Below are 27,609 nucleotides of genomic sequence, written 5' to 3'. Positions count from 1 at the left end.
TCCCTCCTTTTAGTACGGAGGGGAAGTTCTGATGCCTGTGAAGGAATTGTTTGCACGGGTGGCACGGTCGGCAGTTCGAATCCCCGCGATGGGGTGAGCTCCTGTTGCTCGGTCCCTGCTCCTGCCAACCTAGCAGTTTAACGTGTCCAGAGGAGGGCAACCAAAATAGTCAAAGGCCTGGAAACGATGCCTTATGAGGAACGGCTAAGGGAGCCGGGCATGTTTAGCCTGGAGAAGAGGAGGTTAAGGGGTGATATGATAGCCATGTTCAAATATATAAAACGATTTCACATAAAGGAGGGAGAAAGGTTGTTTTCTGCTGCTCCAGAGAAGCGGACACAGAGCAATGGATCCAAACTACAAGAAAGAAGATTCCACCTAAACATTAGGAAGAACTTCCTGACAGTAAGAGCTGTTCAACAGTGGAATTTGCTGCCAAGGAGTGTGGTGGAGTCTCCTTCTTTGGAGGTCTTTAAGCAGAGGCTTGACAACCATATGTCAGGAGTGCTCTGGTGGTGTTTCCTGCTTGGCAGGGGGTTGGACTCGATGGCCCTTGTGGTCTCTTCCAACTCTATGATTCTATGATTCTATGAAAGCACCTCAAAGTGCAAGTAGATAAATAGGTACCACTTCAGCGGGAAGGTAAATGGCGTTTCCGTGCGCTGCTCTGGTTCGCCTGAAGCGGCTTAGTCATGCTGGCCACATGACCCGGAAGCTGTACATGGGCTCCCTTGGCCAATAAAGCGAGATGAGCGCCGCAACCCCAGAGTCGGCCACGACTGGACCTATTGGTCAGGGGTCCCTTTACCTTTTTAACAGCTATCCTATGCATGTTTTCTCAGAAACAGCTCCCACTGCGTTCTGTGGTCTGGGGAAAGTGTGTACAGGATAGAATCTGGTTGCACAGGGCTGGGCAAAGGCCCAATAAGAGCCCTGAATGGGGGCTGATGGCACAGTGATGCCAATCTTGTGTCTTTCTGGAGCCCAAAGCGAGGGAGCGCTGTGCAAGGGAAGAAAGTGCACTCGGGAGGCCGTGGACTCTCCTTCCTTGGATGGCCACCTGTCATGGATGCTTCAACTGAGATTCCTGCATTGCAAGGCGTAGGACTAGATGATCCTTGTGGTCCCTTCCAACTCTACAGTTCTACGATTCTACGATTTGTGATTTGGCAGCAAGCCCAAAGAGATCCCACTGATGTGAGAACAGGGCTGATGTAGCGACAACAAATCCCAGGGTGCCTCTGAGCATATGCAGAGTGCCTCTGAGCACATGCGTTCACCCCCCCCCCCACGTTTCTTATGGCAATTAAGCCACCGGGGCCACCACCTCGTTGTGAAATGCAGCTTCGAAACAAACGCGCAGACACGAAAGATTTAAGCTTCACCAGTCATGCGGGATTTGTTGTACCTGAGCGCCTGAATACAATGAAGAAAGAGGGAAGAGGCGTGGAGGAGAAAAGGGGGAGTGTCGGCCACAAAACCAGGTCTGGAATCGCAGCGCCAGAGAACCGACTGGAGGATGAGCCGGAGGAGGAGGAGGCGGGCGCGGCGGCACTTTCGCTCCGGCGCGTCTACTCGAGACACAAAGATTTCGGGGCCGGTGGGCGGGGAAGGTGATTGATTAGCCTGCAATCTGGTTGCACAGGGCTGGGCGAAGGCCCGATAAGAGCCTTGAATGGGGGCTGATGTCACCGTGATGTCAAGCTCGTAGCTTCCCGGAGCCGAAAGCGAGGGAGCGCCGAGCGAGAGAAGAAAGAGCCTCTCCGCGCCCACCCGCGCCCAGCGCGGCTGCTCTGCCACGGCACGCCCCCTGCGCCGCCCGCCTGCCTGCCTGCCTCCCAGAGCCTCAACTTTCGGATCCGGATTGTGAAAGGCACCAGGTGGTAGTGGCCGGACCGTAACCACTTCGGAGTCCCGGGGGCCCGGCTTGGCGCCGCTTGGCTTTGTCCTCCGCGGTGGGGAGAGGCAGGTAAGAGCGCCTGGGGTGCGGATCTTGTGTGGAAGTCGCCCACTGGAGAGCTGATCCATCTACCTCTCACTCCCCCGCACGGGTCTCTAAAAGTTTGGAACCTCTTCCGCCCCCCCCCCCGCCTTGCTGACCCGGTGGACTCCAGAATATTTGTGTGCGTCAAAGGTGTTCCCCTCCCTTGACTGAATGGAAGGGACGGATCAGGTCTAACAACAACACCCTCTGCCTCCTGTTCTCAATCTCCCCTTCTCTAGCCTGTGCGTTGGGGGAAACTCCTAGGTTAGCCCTTTAAACTATACGTTAGAAATAGCTTACGCAGCTGTAGTGTTTGAATTTGATACAGATGCTTCTCCCGAAGAATGATACTGTCATGGTGTGCATTTGAGTTTTGGTTTTCAGATTTAGGCATTTCTTTTAAAAATCTGTATTTGATACTGGGGGGGGGGGAGGTTTGAAGCTTCGAAAAATGGAGATGAGGAAAGCCTGTTTAAACAAGAGAGGAAATAGCCCCCCCAAGGTTAGATTTCAGCAAGGAGACAAGTCAAAGGGTTTTGAGAATCTGGGCTGGCAAAATGTGAATTGGCCTCTGTTTAACCGCTGGTGTGGTAGTTCTGTTGATACACAGAAACGCACAGGACAAAGGGTTTGCAAAATGCAATCTGTGCCTATGTACTAGGTTGTATCTTAACCCTCCTGTAGGATCTAATAACTGGAATAGGGGAAACTAAACCATAGCGAGTTGTGAGTTATAGTGGAGGGTGGGGTAGTAATGAAATCGGCCCCCAGAAGACCAGGAATCAAATCTCTGCTCATTCTCAAAGCTTGCTAGTGGGTTGGGGTTATTGGGAGGATAATGTGGAATAAGTTCACATGTGCCACCCCAATTGCCCTGGAGGAAGGGCATGATGCCAATGTGTCAGATAAATAAATGTTGTTTCTCTCACATGTTGCCCTGGTAATGTGGGAATGGGAGTGGTGTGGGTTGGCGTGGAGAACCAGGTGAGCTCTGTTTTGGGAAAGGAAAGAAGTCCTGCGGTACTAAGGGAAGAGTACTAAGATGTAGATTTTGGGCAAGGGATAGTGAGTTGTAAAGCAGAACCCTTAGCTTCTGTCTGGTCCTGTTTAAGTGGATTTGGAGTTTTGGACTCCAGGCCAGGGGTCACATAGTTTTCCAAGCTCTGGAGTAGATGAGAAAGCCTTGCCAAGCTCCTATCTCGGAACCAAGTTAAGAAAAACCCCAAACACCAAAGTTATACTGCCCAATGGATGGCACCGCAGAGCTGCAGGGGTTGCCAACCCTTGCGAGCTAGTGGGCACTTTTGCAAACCGAAGAAACAATTCTGAGTGTCTCACACGTTCTATTGGCTAGAATAGAATGCTTCTCCCAAGCCTAATTTCAGTAGCGGGGAGAGGCAGGGACCCTGAGGCTGCCACAGAAGGTCCGCAGATTCATGTGTGCCCACTAGGCCACATTGCCAACCCCTGCTTTCAGGCAGGTGACAGGCCACCCCATGTGTGAGAGTATAGCTCTGTGATTTGGAGTGGAATACAAACCTTTTCACTCCCACTGCCTCCCCACACTTGCTTGCTTGCTGATTTTGCCATATGACCTTCAGGAACTCCCCATTTTTTATTTTGCCTGCAATATGAAAAAGCCAATCCTAGGTACGACGACTGGGGGTGAGGCCCACTGGATTCAGTGGTGCTTACTCCCAACGGTCACCCTCTCCTGAGAAGTCCTTGGGGGATTTTGAACCCCGGTGAGAAGGGCGAGATCCAATAGGATCTGCTACACCAACTCCTGACTTTCCAAACCATTCCTCTCTCTTGCTCTCCAAAATAGATAGTCTCTCCTTGCTTCCTCCTCCCTTGCCTTTTCTCCTGCCCTCTGCCCACACCAGGCTCTTAGCTGGAACCAGCCTCTTGAGACAGATCCGGTAACAGCTTCCAGCTACCTTGATAAATGTGGGTTGCTTCCTGGAGAAGGAGTGAATCATACGGGACGGGACAGCCTGGGCCTCTGAAGTTAAACTGGGGGGTGGGGGGTGGGCACGGCAAGTTGCATGGATTGTTTTGTTTTGCTCTGATGAAGACGTGCCCACGATGGCACTGGGAATGGGAAACACAACACGTCCCTATGCTGTGTTACGCAAGTTCCTTATTTAGTGCAGTGAAAGAGATCACCCACCCAAGCCTCTGTTGTGCAAGAAGGGACATGAGTGGGGAAGTTTAAAAGACCCTGAAGTATTTAACAAAAGTGGTTGGCTTGCTCTGTGCTCTTGAGGTGGCGTGGAAACAAGCAGAAATGTCAGCACTGTTCTTCTTCTTTGGTGATCCCTCGTAGCTGAGTAAGATTGTCTTTCATAAAGACGGTTTTAACAGTGAGTCCATAAGTGACTGTGGAGGCCAATTCTGGATCCACACATCCTTCCACAATGGGGACATAGGTTTCAGGGCAGGAGTTGATCACGGTGTGGATTTGCCAAGCGTGCCTTCCTCTTGGCAGGTTTCTCCCTTTCATCCTGAGTTCGAAGCCCACAATACCTTTGGTAGAGGCTGTTCTCCAACTGGAGCGCTCGCAGGCCATTGTTTCCCAGTTGCCGGTGTTTCTACTACATTTTTTTAATATTTGCCTTGAGAGAGTCTTTAAACCTCTTTCTGTTGACCACCAGCATTACGCTTTCCATTTTTAAGTTTGGAATAGAGTAGTTGCTTTGGAAGATGATAATCAGGCATCTGTGGTTGTGTCAGCGCTGTGGTTTCACATTGGTATGCGATTCCTCTCCCCTTGAGCAGTGCCTCTACACGGTTAGTATTATTATTATTATTATTATTATTATTAATGCAACATGTTATTTGTTGCTTGCTCCTGAGAAATGTTGATAGCGTGTGAAGCTGTGCTATTACTAAAAATTAGACCGTTTGCCTATCTAGCTCAGTACTTTGTTGTTGTTGTTTTTGTTTGGCACTGGCTCTCGAGCAAGGGGTGTTTCCTGTTCCTCCTTCCCAAGATCCTTTTGGAGATGCCAGGATTGAACCTGGGACCTTCTAAGTGGTCACCCTTGGAGCCATCCCTAGGCAGCAATGAACAATTAGAGCAAACCAAATTGAATCTCAAGACGTCGCTGCCAAGATCAGCAAGTGCCCAGTTTCAATGTGGTGTAAGCACTGTTTTCTTGCCAGTTTGGGATTTGAACTGTAGGGAAAGTGAGTATGAAAGTTAAGCCACTTCACTGACCATATAGTTTTTTGGGGGGGAGTTCTGGTGAGGCAGCAGCGATGTTAACAGAACTACCGCCAACCCCACGTTGCTCTTCTCCATAATAACTCCCACTGGGGCATCTACACCAGGAGCTTGCATGGGTTAATGTTGATCAAATGCTGTTCATTAGCAGGGCAAAAATGTTCTCTTTTAAAGGGCGGCAGCTAAACCAAGTCCTCACCGAATGATGGTTTCTTCCATCCTGGCACTCAAGGCAATGCATGTTGGGATCTCAGGCCGCTTCCCATGCGACCTCTTCCCAAACACATGCATGCACTCAGACCATGCTTTGGGACACAGTCTCTCCTTCCTCTTAGTTGTGTAGCATGTGCCATAGATGTTCCATAGAGACCCAGGTGCTTAGGGAAGCAGTTTCAGTGAGGAAACCCTGAGGCAAGGAGTGGTGGTGAGAAACTCAGAACTATAATTGCCGCATTCGTTCAGCAAGATAAGGAACAAAAAGAACACCCCCCCCCCCGACTTTTGCGAGGTGCAGACTTGCAGAGCAGAATGCTGCCGTAATTCTTCGAGTACACAGAGCAGGTGGCTGGGATTCGACAGTGCCCAACCGTCCGGACTGAGTGACTATTGGGCATGTCGTGGCTGCAGGGGGGAAAAAGGAACACCAGGAATACCTGCACATGTTCATTATAATTTCCAGGCTGTAAAAGCAAGCTGGTGGTGTGTACCTCGGTTTCCATATGCAGACTGCAGCTTTCTATATCTGCTTAGAAGGACTTAGAAAAATGTATTTTTATTTATTGCATTAATATTCCGACTCCCTCCCCCCACCGCCATGAGCTCGAGGCAGCATGCATAGTATTCCTGCCCCTTCCACTGCAACCTCCCAAGAACCCCGTGAGGTAGGATAGGCTGAGAGAGAGTGGCTGATCCAAGGCCCACCCTGTGAAATTCATAGCTGGGTGTGTGTGGATTTGAACCTCCCCAGTCATTGGAGGGACGCGGGTGGCGCTGTGGGTTAAACCACAGAGCCTAGGATTTGCCCATCAGAAGGTCAGCGGTTCGAATCCCCGCAACGGGGTGAGCTCCTGTTGCTCAGTCCCTGCTCCTGCCAACCTAGCAGTTCGAAAGCACGTCAAAGTGCAAGTAGATAAATAGGTACTGCTCTGGCGGGAAGATAAACAGCGTTTCCGTGTGCTGCTCTGGCTCACCACATGATCCGGAAGCTGTATGCCGGCTCCCTCGGCCAATAAAGCGAGATGAGCGCCGCAACCCCAGAGTCTGCCACGACTGGACCTAACGGTCAGGGGTCCCTTTACCTTTACCTTTAGTCGTTGGAGGTAGCACCGCACGCAAGTGTTTCTCATGCTACTCATCATTCAACTTGACTATCACGTGGATAGCCTGTAAGCCATAGGGGACATTGTGGCTCTGCTGAAAGGAGTGATTAAAAAACCCCCACCTCTTGAGGTGTGAGATGCAATCAACCTGCCTATTTCCTAAAATGATTGGCAGAGTAGAATTAAAGCCTCACCACAAACCAGTGGCTTCCATAGTGAAGTGCAGCTATTGTTCAATCTACACAGTTATGCATTAGGCAGGAAACAGTGGATCCCATAGCCATACAGCAAGCATCCATAGTCTCCACAGTTCTGGAACGCAGTGTCTTTTTTTCCTATGCAAACAATGAAATGGGCTATATAGAATGGTGCATTTGAAAATAACGTATATGTGATACCTGATCTGTAATGGGGCAGGTTTGTTGTTTTCCTTTCAACCCCCCCAAAAGTTTGCAAATTCTTTGCAAAGAAAGCGAATGCGTTCGCACAAATGCATTGCAAGTTTTGTGGCTTAATCATTAAGCAGTCTAACTGTGTGCTTATTGAGATGGAAACCACATTAACTAAAACAAAGCTCTGTCCAACTGCTAGGGCAGGGAAGAAATTTATTTGGAGTAGATGTACTGAAATGAGAGGTGTGGACTGGCAAATGGAACCACCAGCAAACTTCTTGCTGCTCAAGCTAGTCTTGCACCTCCAGACAAGAGGGAATTCTTGAATTTCTCTCTGTCCACAGATAAGCCATCAGACAAAACTCTTTTAACACTAGTGGGGATGATAAATAATCTCTTAAGCAGGAAGTCTAATATTCCACACCATGAAAAGTATCCACGTTTGGTGACTAGAAAATGCTGAATTATGCAATGCTGATTTATGTAAGCTGGGGAGGAAATCACATAAGTGCTCTGGCTTTCATAGAATTGCAGACTTGCAGAGCTGAGAAAATATTCTGTGTGTCAAGCCCTCCCAGATCAATGGTCTCCTCTGAAACAAGAACATTCGTGCCCTAAACCCCTAGGTGTTCAGTTCAGATAAGAGTTGTTCTAACGGTTTCCATTTTACTAGGAACACTGCCAGAAAAAGATGGTTGCACCCCTTTTGCGGGCAGAAATTAATCAGGTTTGCCGTCCCTTGGCATGGAGATGTAATGATGGAAAGATGTGTGGCTGTTTCATGGTGTCTTCTAGATTTTGTGAACTACAACTCGCAGTATCCCTGACCATTGGCCCTGCTGATTGGGGCATGATGGGATTTGGAGTCTACAACATGGAGGGCACAGCTCTAGCTATTTCTGAGCATCAGTTGAGCATGGGCACAACATGGACGATGTCCTGTTGCTCCATCATTGTTCTGGGTATTCCTGCCTCTTTCTGATTTTTGAGCTGTATCCATATGTTTTCTGAACCACCGATAGAACTCCAGTCTTAAAAAAATTAAATGGTCTTACTTTCTCAGGATTTCATCTAGACCTCCAGGTTAATACATTACATGGAGCCAATTAAAGCTACATTGGTGATGATATATAGAATGCAAGTTAGTACATAGGGATAACGAGGATATACAGTTGGTTGTTTATCATGATGATTGTTTTATATACAGTGGTACCTCGGGTTACATACGCTTCAGGTTACAGACTCCGCTAACCCAGAAATAGTACCTCGGGTTAAGAACTTTGCTTCAGGATGAGAACAGAAATTGTGTGGCGGCGGTGCGGCAGAAGTGGGAGGCCCCATTAGCTAAAGTGGTGCTTCAGGTTAAGAACAGTTTCAGGTTAAGAACGGACCTCCGGACCAAATTAAGTACGTAACCAGAGGTACCACTGTATTGCTGCCTACTACAAAAAGTCCCAAAGCGATTTGCAAGCAGAATAAAAACAAAACAAAAAAACCCCAAGCCTATTAACAGCATAATCAGAATACAAGCAACTAGTTTCTGGAGCTGCCCAAATGCCCTGGAGAAGGGGAAAAAAAACATCTTTGCTTGGTGCTGAAACTATGACAAGACAGGCCTTATTCTTACCTAAACCAATGAAACAAGTCCTTGAACAGTCCCTGCTAAAAGCTGTCTGATGCATTTAGTTCACTTTAACTTTGCATCATTCGGTCTCAAACTTTATGATGGTTATAGTTCAGAAAAGAAACTGAAAGGATAAGGGACCTTCCTGCTTCTCAGCACTTTACCTTGAGACTGGAAAAACGTGCTTTTGCATAGCAGAGAACGTGCAGCATTCACGCTAATGTATGGACTGTTACGTTTTTGGAGCTGAACTAGCCCCGTGCCAGTACTCCTAAAGGTAAGCCAAACTGAACGGGCGCCAGCATTCTCAGTTGGTACAAGAAGCGGCTGTCTGAACAGGAGAGAGAAAGCTGGAGCAGCGCTAGCTCTCACATGCTGTAGCATAAAGCCCCAATCCCCAGAAGCTGGGACTAGCCCATGATCCAAGCCCCACAACAAGCGGATTTGGAAGGCATGTGAGAGAGTTCTCTTCTTTCGGAAGTCATCTGGAATCCTCTAAGCCTGGGAACCAAGAAGTGTTGAGTGGCAGCCAAGGGGAGGCCAACAGTTTGCCGGCCGATTCTTTCTCAGAGGGAACATAGCTGGTCTGGGAATATGCTTTGCAGTGGGGCAGCTAATTATTTTGTTTTCTTTTGTTTCCCCTCCCTTTTATGCTGCAAGTTACAGCTGTTTTTAAAAATGGCATCCTACGTGAGGATGTGTTCTTCCTTCCCTGCCCTAGTGATTTCTAAAAAAATAATAATGATCTAAAAGTCACCTCTGTTTCCTTGAACTCTAATCCTTCAAAAGCCAGCCACAAAAAAGGGGGGATTCAGGCGTTTTTCATTGGCCTGCCTGACCTAGCTTTTCTCTGGCCTCTCTCCTCTCCAGCCTTCAGCAATGTGCCAATCTGGAGGATTTGCTTAGGCAAATCTTTATTTTATATTAATTTTGTGAGCACTTTGAGGTCTTTTTTGTTGTTGTTGCTGCAAAAGAAATCAAGGTAATAGAGTCCCTGGGGTCAGCAGACTTTTTCAGCAGAGGGTGGGTCCACTGTCCTTCAGACCTTGTAGGGGGCTGGACTATATTTTGGGAAAAAAAGAAAGAACGAATTCCTACGCACCACAAATAACCCAGAGATGTGTTTTAAATAAAAGGACACGTTTTACTCATGTAAAAATACCAGGCAGGCCCCACAAATAACCCAGTGATGCATTTTAAATAAAAGGACACATTCTACTCATGTGAAAACATGCTGATTTCCAGACCGTCTGCAAGTCGGATTGAGAAGGTGATTGGGCCGGATCTGGCCCCCGGGCCTTAGCTTGCCTACCCATGTATAGACGTTGGGAACGGAATTGCTAATTTAACTGTTGGCCTGCTTCCAGGGAGGTTAGGGTGAGGCACATATGGGTTGGGGCAGGATGTCTGACTTAAATCATCCCAAGAAGATGCTAAAGGCCTCTAGGTGAAACCTGAGATGGCTGCCTGCTGGTGGTTTGGTGGTGCGGTGAGTTTTGCCTCTAACCTTGGAGTGAGGAAGAACTCTCAAGAGGGTAGGGTTTAATGGATTGCTGCTGATCACTCTGGGAGTCTATGGTTTCTTCCTCTCAACACGTTTATTTTTCTCTTCACGCCTTGGTCCATCATTTTAAATATGCTTCAGCGTTGCTCCGAGTCTATGTAATTGTGGTGTCACCTGCCCATATACCCTTTGGATGGGATAAGAACTTAATGGGCTATGTTATGCCAAGCCAGGGCAGTAGCTCATCTAAGCCCCGTACTTTACCCAGATTGGCAGTGGCTTTCCCCCTCTCTCAAGAATGAGCTATATATTATGTTGGGTGCTCCTCACGCCAAGTGCTTGAAATTATCCAGGTGCCAGGCTCATTTTTCACGTGGCTATCGGCCACTTGCGATCAAGTGAAGATGCCTGGGCGCCAGGATGATGCCTGACATCTCCACCATCTGGGGATTCTTGGATCTTGATGTTTTCACACACTCATGCTCCGTCCTGTAGGAACAGGCCAATATATATATATAGGGTCAGTCATTTAAAAGAGGCACCGTGGGACATGTGGACTCTGTATTCACGGGAGTCCTTATATGTGGCCTGTCCCTGGATCAAGTGACTTTTCTTCTTTAAGTTCTCAAAGTTCTTACCCTAGTTCAACGTTGTCATCTGAACTAACCAGGTGTTTAACAGAGAATCAATCACAGTCAGCCCATCACTTGAAAAATAAGACTTTGGAGTTGTCTTGCCCCAAAATAGACATTTCGTTTTGGCAACTGTAATCTTGGTTTAAGGAGCCATTTGGCACCTAGCTTATATATCTGTGAGTTTCTGACATGGCACACTTCCTATCCGAAACGAAAGCTATTAGCGCTTCAGGAGTGGGGAGGCTCGAACATTTCCCCCGCCAACAGGGCTATAACAGCAACTTGAGGGCAAATGATCAGATCTGGAAGAGAACATTGGCAGAGGGAAGGGTTAAAACACTTAACTGCCTGCCCCCCCCATCCATGCCCCACTTCTCCCATTTGGAGCCCTCCCCCAGCCTTAAAGTACTGATTAAAATGGCAGAAGATCTAATCTTGAATGTGTTGTTTGGCCCTGAGGCACAGGCCTGCCTCAGTGTGGAGGAAGTAAATGGAGTAAGTTTATTCTCCCATACTAGAACTTGGGGCCATCCGAGGAAGCTGAACGTTTGGAGATTGAAGGCAGACATGGGGCAGATTTAACAGAACACACTTCTGCAAGATGTGCTACTGGTCATCAAATTTGGTGGCTTTAAATGTTTTTCTGACAAGCGACTTAATATTAAAACCGATTAAAAACAATACAAGCAAAACAACAACAATTCAAATAAAAGACCAAGAAATCAAAGACCAAAACAAATAGGCAGGGATACAAGTCCTGTCCCTCTGAAAGAGGTCAAAATATACTTCAGATTAAAGGCAAAAATTTTTTAGGCGAGGTGACGGGAAGACTTTGCTTGTATATGTATATAACCTGTTATATATAAACATTATTGTTGGGAATCACACTCAGGTCTTGCTTGCTGGATTCGTATAGGTATCTGGTTGGCCAAAGGACTAGATCAGGCATCTCCAAATGTGGGCCTCCAACTGTTTTGGGACTACAATTCCCCTCATCCCTGACCACTGCTCCTGCTAGTTAGGGATCATGGGAGTTGTAGTCCCAAAACAGCTGGAGGGCTGAGTTTGGGGATGCCTGGACTAGATGGAATTTTTGGTCTGATCCAGCAAAGTTCATTACATCTTTCCAGGTACGTTATATGCTGCACCAACTGAATCATGGCCCTTGCCTTTTCAGTTTTTAAATGCTTCTGTCACCATCAGTGTCGCCCTGCTCTCTGGACTAATTGTTGGTTAACGCAGTACCTTGGGTTACAGACGCTTCAGGTTACAGACTTTGCTAACCCGGAAGTAGTACCTTGGGTTAAGAACTATGCTTCAGGATGAGAACAGAAATTGTGCAGTGGCAGCATGGTGACAGTGAGAGGCCCCATTAGCTAAAGTGGTACCTCAGGTTAAGAACAGTCTCAGGTTAAGAATAGACCTCCAAAACAAATTAAGTTCTTAACCCGAGGTACCACTGTACAGTAGCTGGTCTCCTAAACCTCGACAAAGCCTAGCAGTGCTGGTACAGGGGGCTGGGCAGGGTATAGACCAGGGTTTCCCAAACTTGGGTCGCTAGCTGCTTATGGACTACAATTCCCATCATCCTTGGCCCACTGGTCCTACTTGCTAGGGGTGATGGGAGTTGTAGTCCAAAAACACCTGTTGGGAAACGCTGGTATAGACCATCACTGGTTCTGTTATATAACCAAGCACCACCATCGATACTTCAAAATTGCCCAGTCCTGATAACAATACGCTTTCTTTCGGCTACGCTAACCTTGTCTTTTCCTTCCTGTTTTTCAGTTCTTTCCCAAAGTGCCAAGGAATATGTGCCATCGCTCCAAAACAATGGGTGTACCCAAGGCGCTGCTGCCATACCTTTGGCTCCTGGGACTTCCCACCAAAGTATGCTTGGCGGAAGTGACTCCATCGCCGCCGGCAGGCTGCGGCAAGGACTTGCCGTCCATCTATTACAACCTGTGCGACCTGTCGTCAGCCTGGGGCGTCGTGCTGGAGGCGGTAGCCGCCTTTGGTGTCGTGACCACCTTTGTCCTCACCGTCGTCCTTGTGGCCAGCGTTCCGTTTGTCCAGGACTATCGGAAGAAGAGCTTGATAGGGACGCAAGCCTTCCTGTTGTTTGGCACCTTTGGGCTCTTCTGCTTGACTTTTGCCTTCATCGTGAAGCAAGATTTTTCCACGTGCGCCTCGCGACGCTTCCTCTTCGGCGTCCTCTTCGCCGTGTGCTTCTCTTGCCTGGTGGCGCATTCTCTCAGCCTCAATTTCCTCGCCCGGCGGAACCACGGGCCCCGGGGTTGGGTCACCTTTGGCATGGCCCTGCTCCTCGTCTTGGTGGAGGTCATTATCAACACCGAGTGGCTCATCATCACTGTGGTGAGGAGCAACGATTCGCCCAAGGACCCCTGCCGGGTGAAGAATGAAGACTTTGTCATGGCGCTGATCTACGTCATGTTCCTGCAAGTGCTTGCCTTCGTTGCCTCGTGGCCTGTCTTGTGTGGACGTTACAAGCACTGGAGGAAGCACGCCATCTTTGTTCTCCTCACCACCTCCCTCTCTATGGCCATCTGGGTGGTGTGGATTGTGATGTACATTTACGGCAACCAGCAGGAAGGAGGCCAGGCCTGGGATGACCCCACGTTGGCCATTGCTCTCGTCTCCAATGCCTGCGTCTTTATTTTCTTCTATGTCATCCCAGAGATCTCTCAAGTCATCCGGCCAGGACCGGAGCAAATCTACGAGGAAGATGTCTACCCCACCCGGGGAGTGGGATATGAAACCATCCTCAAGGAACAGAAATCCCAGAGCATGTTTGTGGAGAACAAGGCCTTCTCAATGGACGAACCTTCTTCAGGTAGGCCTCAGCATACTTGTTGTGGAGAGGTATTTGGCAGCGGGCATGGGGTTGGTTTGTGGAAACTTCCATCATGCTTTTCTATAGGCATAAACACCACAAGGCTTGTTCTAAAGTACCTTGGTTTTTGAACAGCTTAGTTCCTGAACGTTTTAGCTCCCGATCGTCGCGAACCCGGAAGTGACTGTTCCGGTTTTTGAACCGTTTTTGGAAGCCAAACGTCCGGCAGGATTTCCACAGCTTCTGATTGGCTGCAGGAGCTTCCTGCAGCCAGTCAGAAGCTGCCATTTGGTTTTCCAACATTTTGGAAGTCAGACGGACTTCTGGAACGGATTCTGATCACCTTCCAAGGTATGACTGTATTGCTTTAAAAAAATGCTTAGGTTTGCCTTGTCTTTATCTTCTGAGTTTTTTGAGTACAATACAGTGCAAGTGGGCAGCGCCGCAAGCAGGTGATGGGCATCTTTGGCATACCTGGAGAAGAGCAGGAGGAACCAGGGCCTGACTTGTGGTACAGAGTCAGCCTTACCCTGTTGGTTTCCTGTCTCAATCTGTGTTGCAACATGTTTGCCTGGCTGAATAGACTTGAAAGGAAAAGCAACAACACCAAGGCATGCAAGAATTGCATGCATAAAGCGGTGCTCGCAAGAGCACTCATATGTTCAGTTGGACTTGTGGCACACTTGTGGCAAAAAAACCCAACACAATGGCTAGCACTGGCATAGACAGACCTGACATCTTTTCTGTGCTCCGGTTGAAGAGACATGGCCTTATGGCTGATTTTCGCCCTTGCTTCCCTCTCCTCCTCTGATGTAGTAATTCAATTTCCTGACTTTTCTAATGTTCCGGTCACTTTCACTTTAGTTTAATAAACCACACAGAATCGAGAGTGGCTAGGTCAAATCACAGCTCAGATCTTGGTTACATTGCAAAGTATTTAGCTTTGCTAAATTGTTTCGGATTTTGAGACTCGGAAACCTACCTTGCAGAGAAGATGTGCTGCTGAAAATTTACAAACTTTTATATGAGACTTTTTATTTATTTATTTAACAAAACTTGTATACCTCTTGATTGTGCATAAAACCTCTAAGCTGTTTCACACTTAACTTCAGAGAGTGTCATAGGATTGGGCTATAAATATATTGTTTGGCTTAGAACATGAGTTCGGTGTGAAATTTATTTATTAAATTTCTATCCTGACTTTCCTTCAAAGGAGCCCAGGGTGGCACTGGCTTTACTTTCATCCTGGGCAAAGTTCAGGTGATGATAATTTGAAATTTAGGAAGAATACCCTAAATCCCGCTCCTTCTGATTTTCCAAAGCTGGCAGTATGCATGATCTGACATCTGCAAATACAAGATTTGTGTCCCTTTCCCCAAAATTTTAGTTTCAGGAGTTTAGAAACTTAAATGAGAGGAATCACATCTTGTAAAATAAATTGCTGGATTCCTTTTTGCCCTAGAAGTTGCTCAAAAGGCCACAATTCCATCTGCGTGAGATGATGGACCCAGATGAGTATTTCTGTAAAGAAATTGTTTTGATGATTGGATTACCTTGACTTCTCCCTCTCCAGTTATTAGTGCGTGCCCTATTTTAAAGAATCTACTACTGTGGCACTGATTCTTTGCCAGCGGGCTTAGAAAATGATTCATGAGCACATGATGCTTTTGCAGCTCATCACGGATCCCCAAGTGAGCCATTCTGAGCTTCCTAAATGAAGTGTGGGGTATATGTGCCACATATAAATGAGAAGCTGCTTTGCCCGGGTGAGAAGGAGCCATTTCCTGCATTGCTCCCTGTGCTGAAAATGTCACTTAAATATATTCTCTCTAACCTCTGTTCTTGGCTGCCAACCTCCCACCTAAGACTCCACCTTAATCCCGCAGAAAGTGTCTTCTTGAAACCTGTTGCCAGTTTAGCCTCCCCCAGTTTCAAGCAGAGGGAAAAACCTGTATGTGTCACCGAAAAGGACAACTTGGAACAAGCTGTTGTCATTCTCTCTCCAGGCTTTATAAGAAGCATCACCAAGAAAAGTCCCAACATGCAAAACTATCCTCATCTGCATGATACGAAGTGAAGAACTCACAGCATTGTTCTGTGACTCACTTCGGAAATGCCTCTGCTTCCTGCTGTTTTACACTTATTCACCATGTCTTTGAATTTCCTTAGATTATCTCTTCAGGGATCAATTTTGCCATGTATTCCTCCTTTGTTTAGAACTTCTGAATATTTCTGCATTGAAAAGAAAAGTAATCTGCTTTTTCTGTGTCTAGTTTTGGATTCCCTGTAGAACTTGATTCTCTATATTTCAGACACTGAAGCAACTCCCAAATTGTTTCCCCCCCACACACACTTCATTTTTTTTTTTTTAAATAATCTTTCAGTCTTTGTGGAAATATATATACTACACTGCTGAAGGAAGCCAAAGTTAAGACCTTTCATTTTGTTGCTCTTCTATAGAAGGAGACAGCAAAGCTAAGGACAGTATGTGAATGTAAACAACAACTACAACTACAACACAACTAGGTTATGATAGGACAAAGAACCTGAATTGGCTATGGAAGTCCCATGTATGTTTGATGGCAATAGTAACCAAGCTTGTTGCCATTTCACACACAGTCAAAAATCTCAACTGCTCCACAATTCTTTGTTGGAAAAACCAATAGGCTAAAATATACACACATATGACTACATGGCTGACAGGATTTTATTACAGCACGCTTTGCCTCTTAAACCCTAGAGAGCACTCTCTTATTTAGGAAAGGTCTCCTGAGCACAGGATGCTCATTAAAACCTACTCTGTCTATAGTTACCCACAAACAAGGCTTTGTTTTATGGCTGGCTTAAGTCACAGAATGCCCCAGCAGGCTTCTGATGGTTGTTGCACTTGGGAACATTGATTAGTTAGTGCTTCCTGCTTTGCTTCCAACAGCATGGAAGAAATATAGCAATCACTTCTTTGCAAAGAGGTGAAGGCTTTTGCAAACGCATAGTGGCATATGAAATGAAGCATTGTACATTACGGAGACGAAATCTAACAGTTTTGCTCTCTCAGGGCTAATTTGTACGTCTGACTGACTCTCTCTCTCTCTCTCTCTCTCTCTCTCTCTCTCTGTATGTGTGTGTGTATGTATGTATGTATGTATGTACATATATATACATATTGTTGTAAACAAAAATCTGCCCTTTTCCCTTATGGGGTATCCAAGAGCCCATACAGAGTCCTTATGTAGGCACACCAGAAAAAGTGCAAGTAGATAAATAGGTAAAAAATGGCATTTCCGTGTGCTGCTCTGGTTTCGGTGTTGCACCAGAAGCGGTTTAGTCATGCTGGCCACATGACCCGGAAAAACCGTTTGCGGACAAATGCCGGCTCCCTCGGCCTGTAAAGCAAGATGAGCGCCGCAACCCCAGAGTTGTCTGCGACTGGACTTAACTGTCAGGAGTCCTTTACCTTTATTATGTATGTATGTATGTATTTATTTTTAAACACAACCTGCTTTTCACCATCCAGGTCTCAAAAGCACCAAAGTTTAAAATGTAAATTAAATCTAAAAAAATTAAAAATCTCAGAAATTTAAAATCTATTTAAAAACAACATCAGAAAATTTAAAACGTCAGATAAGTATTCATGATGCAAAGGTCTCTAGGTGTCTGAAACACAGTATGGGCGGTGCCTCTCAAACTTCTAGTGAGAGGGAGTTCAATAGAGTTGTGCCCACAGCACTGAACTTACGTTGACATGAGTCATGTTTCTGTCCTCTGGGCGGGGGTGGGGGGGACCACTATGATCTCAGTGTTCTTTGCTCAACACTAGATTGTGGAATATGGGCTTTTCCATGCTTCCGTTTATGCCGCAGTTTCTAAGCACAGGTCTCTGTGACTCCAGGCACAGGTCTGAGCACGATTTTTTTTTCTTTCCCCAGGGAAGCCCACTGTTTACTGCTGAATCGGAACAAACAGCAATCCATGGAAAACCTGACTGACATTTATTATGATTCAGCAGCAAACAGTGGATTTTCCTGGGGAAAGTGGTGGGACCAAAACGAAAAAGAAAACAAGAAGATCTGCTAGCAGCTGTGTCTGGAAGTCATGGACGTGGCTAGAAAAAGTGGCACAAACAGAAGCATGCATCATAGGATCATAGAGCTTTTGGAAGGGACCCTGAGGATGATGATATAGTAATAATAATAATAATAATATTTTTATTTCTACCCCGCCCATCTGGCTGGGCTTCCCCAGCCGCTCTGGGCGGCTCCTAACATAATACTAAAAACACAACCAAACATTAAAAACTTCCCTAAAACAGGGACTGCCTTCAGATGTCTTCTAAAAGTCAGATAGTTGCTTATTTCCTTGACATCTGGTGGGAGGGCGTTCCACAGGGCGGGTGCCACTACCGAGAAGGCCCTCTGCCTGGTTCCCTGTAACTTGGCTTCTCACAGTGAGGGAACCACCAGAAGGCCCTTGGATTAGCTAGTCCAACCCCCTGCAATGCAGGATGATGCAACTGTCCCATATGGGGATTGAATTTACAATCTTGACATTATCAGCACCATGCTCTAATCCAGTGTTTCCCAACCTTTGGTCTCCAGCTCTTTTTGGACTACAATTCCCATCATCCCTGACCTTTGGTCTTGTTAGCTAGGGATGATGGGAGTTGTAGTCCAAAAACAGCTGGAGACTAAAGGTTGGGAAACCCGAGCTACCTGGGGCGAACCACTATTCTGCCTCTTACATGGGTTATTTGATTAAAAAATCTTCTCTGCTTCTGCTCAGCCTGCGCTGTCTGAAAACCATCTTTGTCACTGAAGATCTCCCAAGCCTGTGTGCCTTTTAATGTTATTTTCTTGTGATTTCTCTTTCTTTTCAGCCAAAAAACCTGTGTCTCCATACAGCGGATACAACGGGCAGCTGCTGACGAGTGTGTACCAGCCCACAGAGATGGCTCTCATGCACAAGGGGCCTGTAAGTGAGTGTGAAGCTCTGCTGGTGTTTCTTATCTTTCTCGACTGTAGCTTAGCTTCCAGAATGTTGGGCTTTTTTTAAAAAATAAAAAATAAAAAACACAACATCCTCCTGAGCAGTTCAGCAGGAGAAGTTGGCTCCTGACAGAGAGAGAGGTGAAACCTCTCATAAATGTCAAATCCAGATATTCTGTGTAGTTATCTCTAGATAAGGCGGCAGGATAAACAGCGTCACTCTGTGTGTTTGCATTCTTTGGATGTAAACTTAACACTCACAGGTCTTTGAGTGCAGCCTGATTCTGCAGGATAATGGGGTGAAACTGCTTCTTATCTGGGCCTTATTCAGATGGCAAGCCTAGGACCCTTTGACTCAACACCTAGTTTGGAAAAAAAATGTTTTCAGAACATTTTATTTCATGGATAAGTGTTCAGTTATGCGAGTCCTCATTTGGAGTCTGAGAACGTACCATCAGAATCAGATTTACCACCTCATTTGCTTCCTGGGAGAAGTAGGCTTGTCAGGAACATGTTTTTTTTTAATAAAACCAAAACCAAAGGAGTTTATTTGACCTGTATTGTCCTGCAGAGATTATATGTGTGGCAGGGGAAAGGTTTGAGGCTTGGGAAGACAGTTCATCTGACTATTTTGTCATCTGACTTGGTCAAAGAAAGCGTTCAGATTCTCATATCTGAGCTTGCAGACACAGCCCTTGGTGCTACCCTTTGCGGGAGCTGGGAAAGGAACCAGGAAGTCTTCTAATAACTATAGTTTCCTGTTTCATCCAAACTCGGGGAAACGATGGTTAGCATGAAAAGCTTCAAACAAGCCAGACACAAAGCCCTGGTTTAAAGTTGGTTTTATTATCCTGGCTTATTCCAGAGTTTTTAATCATTGTTTCCTGCTTCAGACAAAACTGGAAAGGATAGTTAATTGGAAGGTCCCATGATTTGTTTGCCAGCTCACGCAAAGAGAGGAATGAAAAGGGGCTGCAGGGCATGGCCAAGAGGGACTCAGCCACACCTCAGAATATTAAAATGAGGCATGATTGTTTGAACACAGTCAAAATATACTCAGTGAATTTGGGATGTCAGAGATGATGAGAGAGAAGTTTGCACCTTCCCTAGCATCTATTTGTATCTCCACACAGAAGTTCACCTAACACTGCGGCAGAAGCTGGATTTGGGCATTTACTCAATATCTTTCGTATCGCCGCAGCAGCTACTGTGTATTTCTACTGTTTTGCAAGTTTTAGTATATTGCAATTTAGGAATCCAAGGTGTGCATGAACTTGAAGTGTGCATGTAACCATGCTGCTCCAGGGACCCAAGTGAAAATGCTCTCTGACTGAGTCATGCCCTTGGAAAGTCAAAACAAAACAGTTTTTTCTTCTTCTGTTTTGATCTAAAAAAGCCTCAGATCTGTTGCATGTGCCAACAGTTTCTCACATGTGGAAATGATGTCAAAAATCAGGAAAAGTTTCATACAGCCTGGTGAAAAGTGATTTGAAAATGGAACAGTTCAAGCCTTCTTCATTGAAGGTCAAATCTGTATTCCTATAGATGACGCGTGCAGAATGTTGATTGGCTGTGTTTCTTTGACCATACTGCAGCTCTTGGTTGCCTTTTTGACCACACTTTCGGCTCACTTCTTACTCTTTTTGTTGTTGTTGTTGTTTTGCTTCCAGTCTGAGGGCCCCTATGATGTCATCCTCCCTCGCGCCACAGCCAACAGCCAAGTGATGGGCAGTGCCAATTCTACACTGCGTGCTGAGGATGCCTACATTTCACAGAATAAGCAGGCAGTGGCACAGAAAGATGGAAAGAGCGGGCAGGTGTGTAATTGGCTAATGCAGCTGCGACTGGAATTCTGTCCCAGTCCCAACTACAGATATATAGTGAATCCCTATCTTTCTGCCCTTCTGAACTGATTTATACACTGCTTCTAGCCCGGCTTGCCTTGATACAATCTCTGCAAATCATAATACACCCATGTGACTGCATCTGACCTGTATGTTGCTGTTAGTTCATACAGTGGTACCTCGGGTTAAGCACTTACCGTATTTTTTGCTCTATAAGACGCACCAGACCACAAGACACACCTAGTTTTGGGAGGAGGAAAACAATAAAAAAATATATTCGAATCTCAGAAGCCAGAACAGCAAGAGGGATTGCTGCTCAGTGAAAGCAGCGATCCCTCTTGCTGTTCTGGCTTCTGTGATAGCTGCGCAGCCTGCATTCGCTCCATAAGACACACACACATCTCCCCTTACTTTTTAGGAGGGAAAAAATGAGTCTTATAGAGCAAAAAATACGGTAATTCGTTCTGGAGGTCCGTTCTTAACCCGAAACTGTTCTTAAACTGAAGCACCACTTTAGCTAATGGGGCCTCCAGCTGCCGCCGCACCACCAGAGCACGATTTCTGTTCTCATCCTGAAGTAAAGTTCTTGACCCGAGGTAATATTTCTGGGTTAGCTGAAGCGTATGTAACCCAAGGTACCACTGTATTATGTGCCTTGCAGAGTAATGCACGACTTGTGCAACCGCAGAACCTGGAGAAAATACAAGCCGTGATTTGGTTCTCACTTTGAATTTTGAAATATCCTGCAAATTTTATTTAGGTTGATTGCTAATTTTAAAATTATTATTATTACCAGTGGGGTTTTTTTCTGGGGGGGTACGCAGGGGTACGCATACCGCTAAACATTTTGTGAATCTTTCTACATTTATCCATTTATTGTATTTATTTCCCCCGATTTGAACTATAAAATGGGGGTTTTCTTCCCTGTTTTTTTTAATTGGGTTTTATAAGCAGGAATAATGTTATCAAATGGTGATTTTCTTGAGTCAAAATGAGAGTACTCCTAAACATTTTTAAAGGAAAAAAGCACTGGTTATTATACACCACTTTTCAAGCAAAGTGCTTCTCAAAGCAGTTTTCAAAAATGTACACACACACACCCCACAAATTCCTAACACGGTTTTTAAAAAAGACGTTTTAAACAGTATAAAATACTAGTAAATATATGATGTGGAACTGAGCACCATAATTGGAGGGCCACCACTGAGAAAGTCATGGTTGGCATTTGCCAGCCAACCTACCGTAATTTTTGCTCCAAAACATGCACTTTTTTGCTCCTAGAAAGTAAGGGAAAATGCCTGTGCGTGTTACGGAGGGAATGCACTCGACCGGAGCCATGGCTGCCGTCAGTCAAGCAAAGCGAGAGCCGCTTGCAGAGCTTTGCACGGCTCTACCTTTGCTTGCTTTATAGCCAGGAGGAGGGGGAGGAGGGAGGGAAGGAGAGCCATGGCAGCAAAGCGGGCAGCAGCTGCTTACACGGGAGGAGGGACAGACGGGAGCCATAGTGAGCCGGGAAAAGCGCCGCGTAGCCAGCAACAGCTGCTGCAGCCTCAGCTAGCAACGCTCTCTAAACGGAGCAATGAGGCTGCAGAGGGACGGCAGGCACAGGAGGGCTCTGAGCCACGAGCGCAGTGAAAACCAGTAAAAAAGTTTTTTAAAAGGCTGCTGGGGACAGGAGGGCACGGGATGAGGGAGAGGGGGAAATTACGATTCTCCCAGCGTCTCAGCTGATCCGCTGAGCAGGACTTGGGTTGCAGGGGATTCGCCATTAGCTGTGTAAAGCAGCAAAGAGGGAGAGAAGGAGGAAAGCGGGAGAGGAAAGGAGCTGCTTACACTGCTGTAAGTGGCTGCTGTCCGGTTGGCTCCTTTAAAGCAACAGTGCTCTTTCCCTCCCCGCTCAGCTCGCCGAAAAGCTCCTTTTCCACACACCCCACGCGAGCTCCTTCTCCCCTTAAACCCCTCTCCTGCATCATTAGCAGCATCCTTCTCCACCCACTCCATGCGTGTTCCTTCTCTCCATAGACCCCTCACCTGCATTATTAGCCGCATCCTTCTCCACACACCCCACACGTGCTCCTTGTCCCTTGAATGTTTTTCCTTCCCTCCCCACTTAAAACGTGGTTACAAAGCACGGATCCACATGGATCCTCAGGATTTTTGCACTGGGTCACCCCAAGTTCACCATCAGATCACATAGCATAGCCATGGCTACAGCCTGCACCAAAAAACACACACGCACCCACTGTTTCATGGGGCTGCAATGGCGCAAAAACGTGGTTACAAAGCATGGATCCACATGGATCCTCAGGATTTTTGCATTGGGCTACCCCAAACTCAATGTCAGATCACGTTTGTGGCCACAGCATGAACCACAAAAATCATACATCCACTGTTTCGTTTAGAATATTTTTTCTTGTTTTCCTCATCTAAAAACTACGTGCGTGTTATGGTCAGGTGCGTGTTATAGAGCGAAAAATACGGTAATTGTCTTTGTAGGTGGGCCTTTGAAGTGGATTTTAGAGGTAGGGACAGGTTGATAATGGATGCAGATGGTCCTTTAAGTAACCTGGTCCCAAATTATTCCAAGGCTTTAAAGGTCATTTGCAACACTTTAATTTGGTTCCAGAAACACACTGTAAATATACGCCAGTGGGTGGCTGCATTTTCTACCATTTTAAGTTTCTAAGCAGCTTTTAGAAGCCTGGATGTCGCTAATAAATAGGTGGTAACCAAGGCAAGGTCCATTCTCTCCAGATAGGATTGCGGCTGGTGAACCAACTGAAGCTGTTAAAAAGCACCCCTTGCCAACTCCCAACATCTGAACCACACTCCAGTAAGTGTGGAGTGTGAACAGCAAAGCTGATCCTTCAGAGGAGTGCAACCCAATCTAGGGTCAGATCCAAACTTAGAAGGGCTCGTTTCCTGCCCCCCACCCCATCCCAGTTGGCTTCAGTTAGCTATACTTAAAAGACCATTCCTGCTGTAAGAAAACTAATGTATCAATCTCGTCTTTTGTTTCAGGCTTCATCTCCTTACAGCAAGAGCAGGTGGTAGAAGCCAAAGTCTTGATTTCAGAAGGTCCCGTTCCTCGAGGATGCCTTGCAAAACCTGCCTTTGCGAAGTTGCATCTAATGAGCTAGGCCTCAGTTAGCCATTGAGATTTCATTCTGGCAGTGGAGACAATACAGTTTCTTCTTCTTACACATAACTCCAAGTGCTCTGCTTGACCTCTGCTTTAGAAAATCTGGGTTGCCGTACTGGGATACACCTGTGGTTTGCCTGTTTTTTAAAATTCTGGACAGCAGGACTTCTGTGTTCCTTGGAGCCTTCAGTCAAGTTCTTCTTAGTGCCACCTTTGCAGTACAACTAGCCAGCATTTTGGGACCCTCTTTCCTCCTCCTCCTTCTTTTTTTTAACACGCCACACCATTCATGGACCACGTTGACTTTGCTGTGAGTGTCTCACATTCTTCTGCAATGCTACCTGTTTTTGCGCTGTACAAATCCGCCTTTCCTAATACTGAGATGATCTTGTCTAGGCCACAACTTGGCCTCCTGGTGGATGATTGAGTTGCCCCTACCTTTCACCCCATTGCCAAATCCCACAAGGGAGTGCTTCAGAACTGAGAAGGGTGCTGCTGTTTCGATTCCTCTTCAACGGAGGCCGTGTAGATGCTAGTCCTTCCGCGGAGAAAAACTTTGTCAAGTGTAGAAAGAACTGTGGTAACCGCTCTCTTGTAGCCCTCCTGCCTTTGGACCAACCCTGAAGTGCAACAGATATTATGCCTGACCCAGAATCCTGATTGCTCCGGATCTGCTGCCTCTCCACCCCTCAGGGCAACACAAAATGAAGGCCGCATAAGGACTTTTTAATGTTTGGTGCTTAGCTCTGGGTGCCAAGGTGCATGAGGGGGGTTGCAGTTCTGCCTTATTTTGCAGGCAGCATCTCAGATGTCTGTGACGACTGTGTTTTGGGGGTATTTGTGAGTTCTTGGTGCCACCCATTGAACATACAGGAGGTGCCAACTGATGGAGAAAGCTAAAGGAGACAGATGGGGTACTTCCTAGTTTCCACACACAGAGAGTTGTGGGAGATTCATGACATCTGCTGTTCCCTGTCAGTAGATGCAACGTCAAAAGGGTCCCCCTCCCAGTTCTGCCCCCCAGCACAAGCTCATTTGGACCTCTGAGTGAGATTCGCAAAGTGGTCACCTCAGTTACATGACAGATACATAAGTTCATCCCCACAGAAAGGAGAGAAGGAGGGGAGATGGAATTATAAAGTGAAGCCAGAGGGTCTAGCAGTTCAGGAGAATGGGGAGTTTTCCATGCCCAAAGTTGCTGTATTTCCACTGGAGTTTCAGAGGATAAAGCTTTGGAAGTCTTGGGCTGCAGAGCCCATCACAGAAAAGTAATTGCCTCTCTTTAGTTTTATTCATACTTCACTCCTCATCTGCTGATAATGGGCCGCACCTACTCTGAATCTCCTGCCTAAAATTCTCTTGGCTTTTATGCCATGCGCATTATAAAGTGACGCCCCCTTTTTCTCTTCCATTGTTAGGCAATCTGTCTCCGCTAATAACAACCCTATAATCCCCTTGCCTTTGACAAAAGTGGGCTTTGACCCATGAGAGCTTTGTGCTGCGATAAAACAGTTACAGTACAAACCTCACCACATAAAAAACAACAACAACAACAAAAAACCAAGTCCCTCTGAGCTCAGTGGGGCTTACTCCCAGGTAAGTGGTGCCAGGATCTCAGCCTTAGTCTTTTAAGGTGCCACCACTCACATGCTGCCCGCGCACTGCTCTGTGCCAGTTGTGTTGGGCTATGGCCTGACCGTTTTCCTGGTACTCTTAGCATCCTGAGGCTCCACCACCTTTTATCTCCTCTTCCTTGTTCTCACTTTGGAGAGAGGAAAAGAGGTTCTGTTTTTATCTCAGATACAGGCAGGGAGGTGGACGCTGCTGTTGTGTGGGCCTGGTTGGGAGAAGGGCTTGAAGAAATGGACATGCAGAAAGTGCTAGCTACACACTCCCGGCATTGCCTTTGTACCTGGCCTCTGCTTTCTGAGAGTGGGTCTACTCAGTGCCTTTTGTAGATGGGCCTCACTTTTATCTTAAGCACTCTCTACAATGGCAGGAGAGGGATCATATCCAGCTTTTAGAATCTGCCGCCCTACCACTTTGTGCTCAAGAATATGAATTTATGCTCACTGAAGCCAAGGCTAGTCATGAAGAGCCTCACACTGAGTCATGATTTCTGGCCAGCCTTACTGAGAATGATGTTCTGCGCCTTGCTGTTGTATGTATGTGTGTATTTGGGTGAGTTGTTCTCTATATAGATAATGCAGTGTGATTTTTTTAAATCTGGCTGTGAGTGAATGGCAGGAAGAACTCAGGAGGAGGGCCGTGTGCGAATGTTTTGTTTTAATCCAAGTGTTATTTAAGTGGGGGTCGGGGGAAGACGTGTGTCCTTTTTAGGACTGGCTTTTTTTAGCCCAGAGTTCTCTGACAAATTAAATCAGTTTTGTTTTTTTCCTAATTTTTGTGGCCGACTTCTTGTTTTCTCATATATTCTTTCGTGAGTTTGGAGAGGAACGGGATGGGGAGGCCAAATAATATGGGCAGGCCTTTTGGAGAACCGGCAACAAACAGGGCCTTCCTGACCTTGAGAGTCAGGTCATCAAGGGAAGCCAATCCCACTCAACTTCCTCAAGGTCTGCTATACTCCTTTAAGGGCTCATCTACACCTACATTTGCTCTGCATTTTCTAGGCACAGATCTGGGCTTTCCTTGCCGTGCCCAAGTGGGGTGGTATTGTTTTTAGGCCCTGGCACCTTACTGAGAATGGAAAACCAGTGCTTTATTGGATCAACCCATGGAAAACCCAGCTGCCGTTTGCTCCAATTCGGCGGTAAAACATGGGTTTCCCTGGGGAAGGTTCCAGGACAAAGGTGTGGGAAAATGCTCAAGTACAGACCTGGAAATTCTGAACCTCAGCCTAGAAACGTCACAAAAGGAAGAGTCCAAAGTGCAAATTGGCCAGCTGTGTGCCAGGCAGCTCCCATCTTTCCTTGTTTAATTACAGGCCACAATCCTGATGAGAAGCACACCCCCTGCCCATGAGCACTTCCGTCCCCTAAGCCTTGTGTATCTGTGTGTGAGATTCTTATTGGGATTTCAGTTGAGGAAGGAAGGATTAGGCCTTATGAGAACCTGTCACCCCAGCACCTTTGAAATGAAGAAAAGAATCACCAAGACGTGTGTAGTTGTACATTAAGAGTGCCATTCTCCATCACACAATGGCACACATTCAATATGGGCAAGCGTACCAGATGGAATGACACCCCCCCCACTGTTCTGGGGGGTTCTGATCCCTCTGAACCAATTTTTGGGGGGTTCACGGGGGTGGGAGGAAGCCTTGTTGTGCAAGCAGGTGAACTCTGCCCTATGCATTTGGCATAATATGCAATTTTACAGTTGTGTCCCCTCCCCCCTTAGAGTAGGGTTGCCATACATCCCAGACATGTCCTCTTTTGGGGGGCTACATGCCTATCTGGGGTTATTTTTACAATTTTAAGCAAATATCCAGGGTTTGCTGGAGGGTGGGTTAGAAAAAAAATATGTGCGTGGGCGATTCTGGCTCTGTTTTGGGTTCTGGAGTGGACTCGGTGACAGCAGATGGCCGGTGGTTGAGCAATTGATCTCCCAAAAGGCCGAAGCTCAGCATATATATATATATATATATATATAAAAATAAAATGGTCCGGATTTTTTGTTGTTGTTGTTGTTGCTTTCCCCGCATTTGTATTTATTTGTGCGTGTGGTTTTTTTTTTAATGTACCTTTTCAAATAGTCACGGTGGCTAAATAAATGCACAGCAACAAAAATCCATAAACCACCCCATCACAACCCAAAACACTCAAAATAGAAACGGCATGTCCTCAGCGCTAGCAACAACATGGTTCTCAGATGCCCTGGAATGCTAGCTGAAACATTTAATCTAACAATCATGAGGGATGTACATTTATGGAAATGAAAGGGGTTTTCAAAACACCGGTTTCCAAAACTAGCAAAGAATGCCTGGTGAGTCTCAGGGAACAAGTGCTACACAGCTGGTTTCTTAGGCACTCCTGAAAACGGGTGTCAACTTAAATATTGGGGGGCCAGGTCAACCCCACCCCACATAATCACAAGATGCAGCACTTACACAACATTTGAATATTCAACTTTTGGGAGGG

The 27,609-nt window shown here is 46.4% G+C and overlaps 1 protein-coding gene across 1 annotated transcript; it reads left to right on the top strand.

The window, feature by feature from the left end:
- The first annotated feature begins 1,519 nt into the window (after positions 1 to 1,519).
- On the top strand, positions 1,520 to 25,910 carry GPRC5C (G protein-coupled receptor class C group 5 member C). The gene is made up of 5 exons (XM_081899795.1): positions 1,520 to 1,969; positions 12,476 to 13,541; positions 18,415 to 18,509; positions 20,194 to 20,340; positions 23,389 to 25,910. Exons 2-5 carry the CDS (start codon positions 12,500 to 12,502, stop codon positions 23,419 to 23,421), a joined length of 1,317 nt encoding a protein of 438 aa, XP_081755921.1. The 5' UTR covers positions 1,520 to 1,969; positions 12,476 to 12,499; the 3' UTR covers positions 23,422 to 25,910.
- Positions 25,911 to 27,609: the final 1,699 nt, after the last annotated feature.

Source organism: Podarcis melisellensis (assembly GCF_964234715.1).
Source record: "Podarcis melisellensis genome assembly, chromosome: 2".
In the NCBI taxonomy this organism is placed as follows: Eukaryota; Metazoa; Chordata; class Lepidosauria; order Squamata; family Lacertidae; genus Podarcis; species Podarcis melisellensis.
This window is presented reverse-complemented; position numbering and strand designations above follow the sequence as displayed.

What these genes read in the sequence shown, in the direction of transcription:
- GPRC5C (XM_081899795.1), top strand. Translation starts at nt 12,500, where the DNA reads ATGTGCCATCGCTCCAAAACAATGGGTGTACCCAAGGCGCTGCTGCCA. An exon ending in AATGGACGAACCTTCTTCAG is followed by an intron (nt 13,542 to 18,414) that starts GTAGGCCTCAGC and finishes CTTTCTTTTCAG; the next exon opens with CCAAAAAACCTGTGTCTCCA. An exon ending in AAGATGGAAAGAGCGGGCAG is followed by an intron (nt 20,341 to 23,388) that starts GTGTGTAATTGG and finishes CTTTTGTTTCAG; the next exon opens with GCTTCATCTCCTTACAGCAA.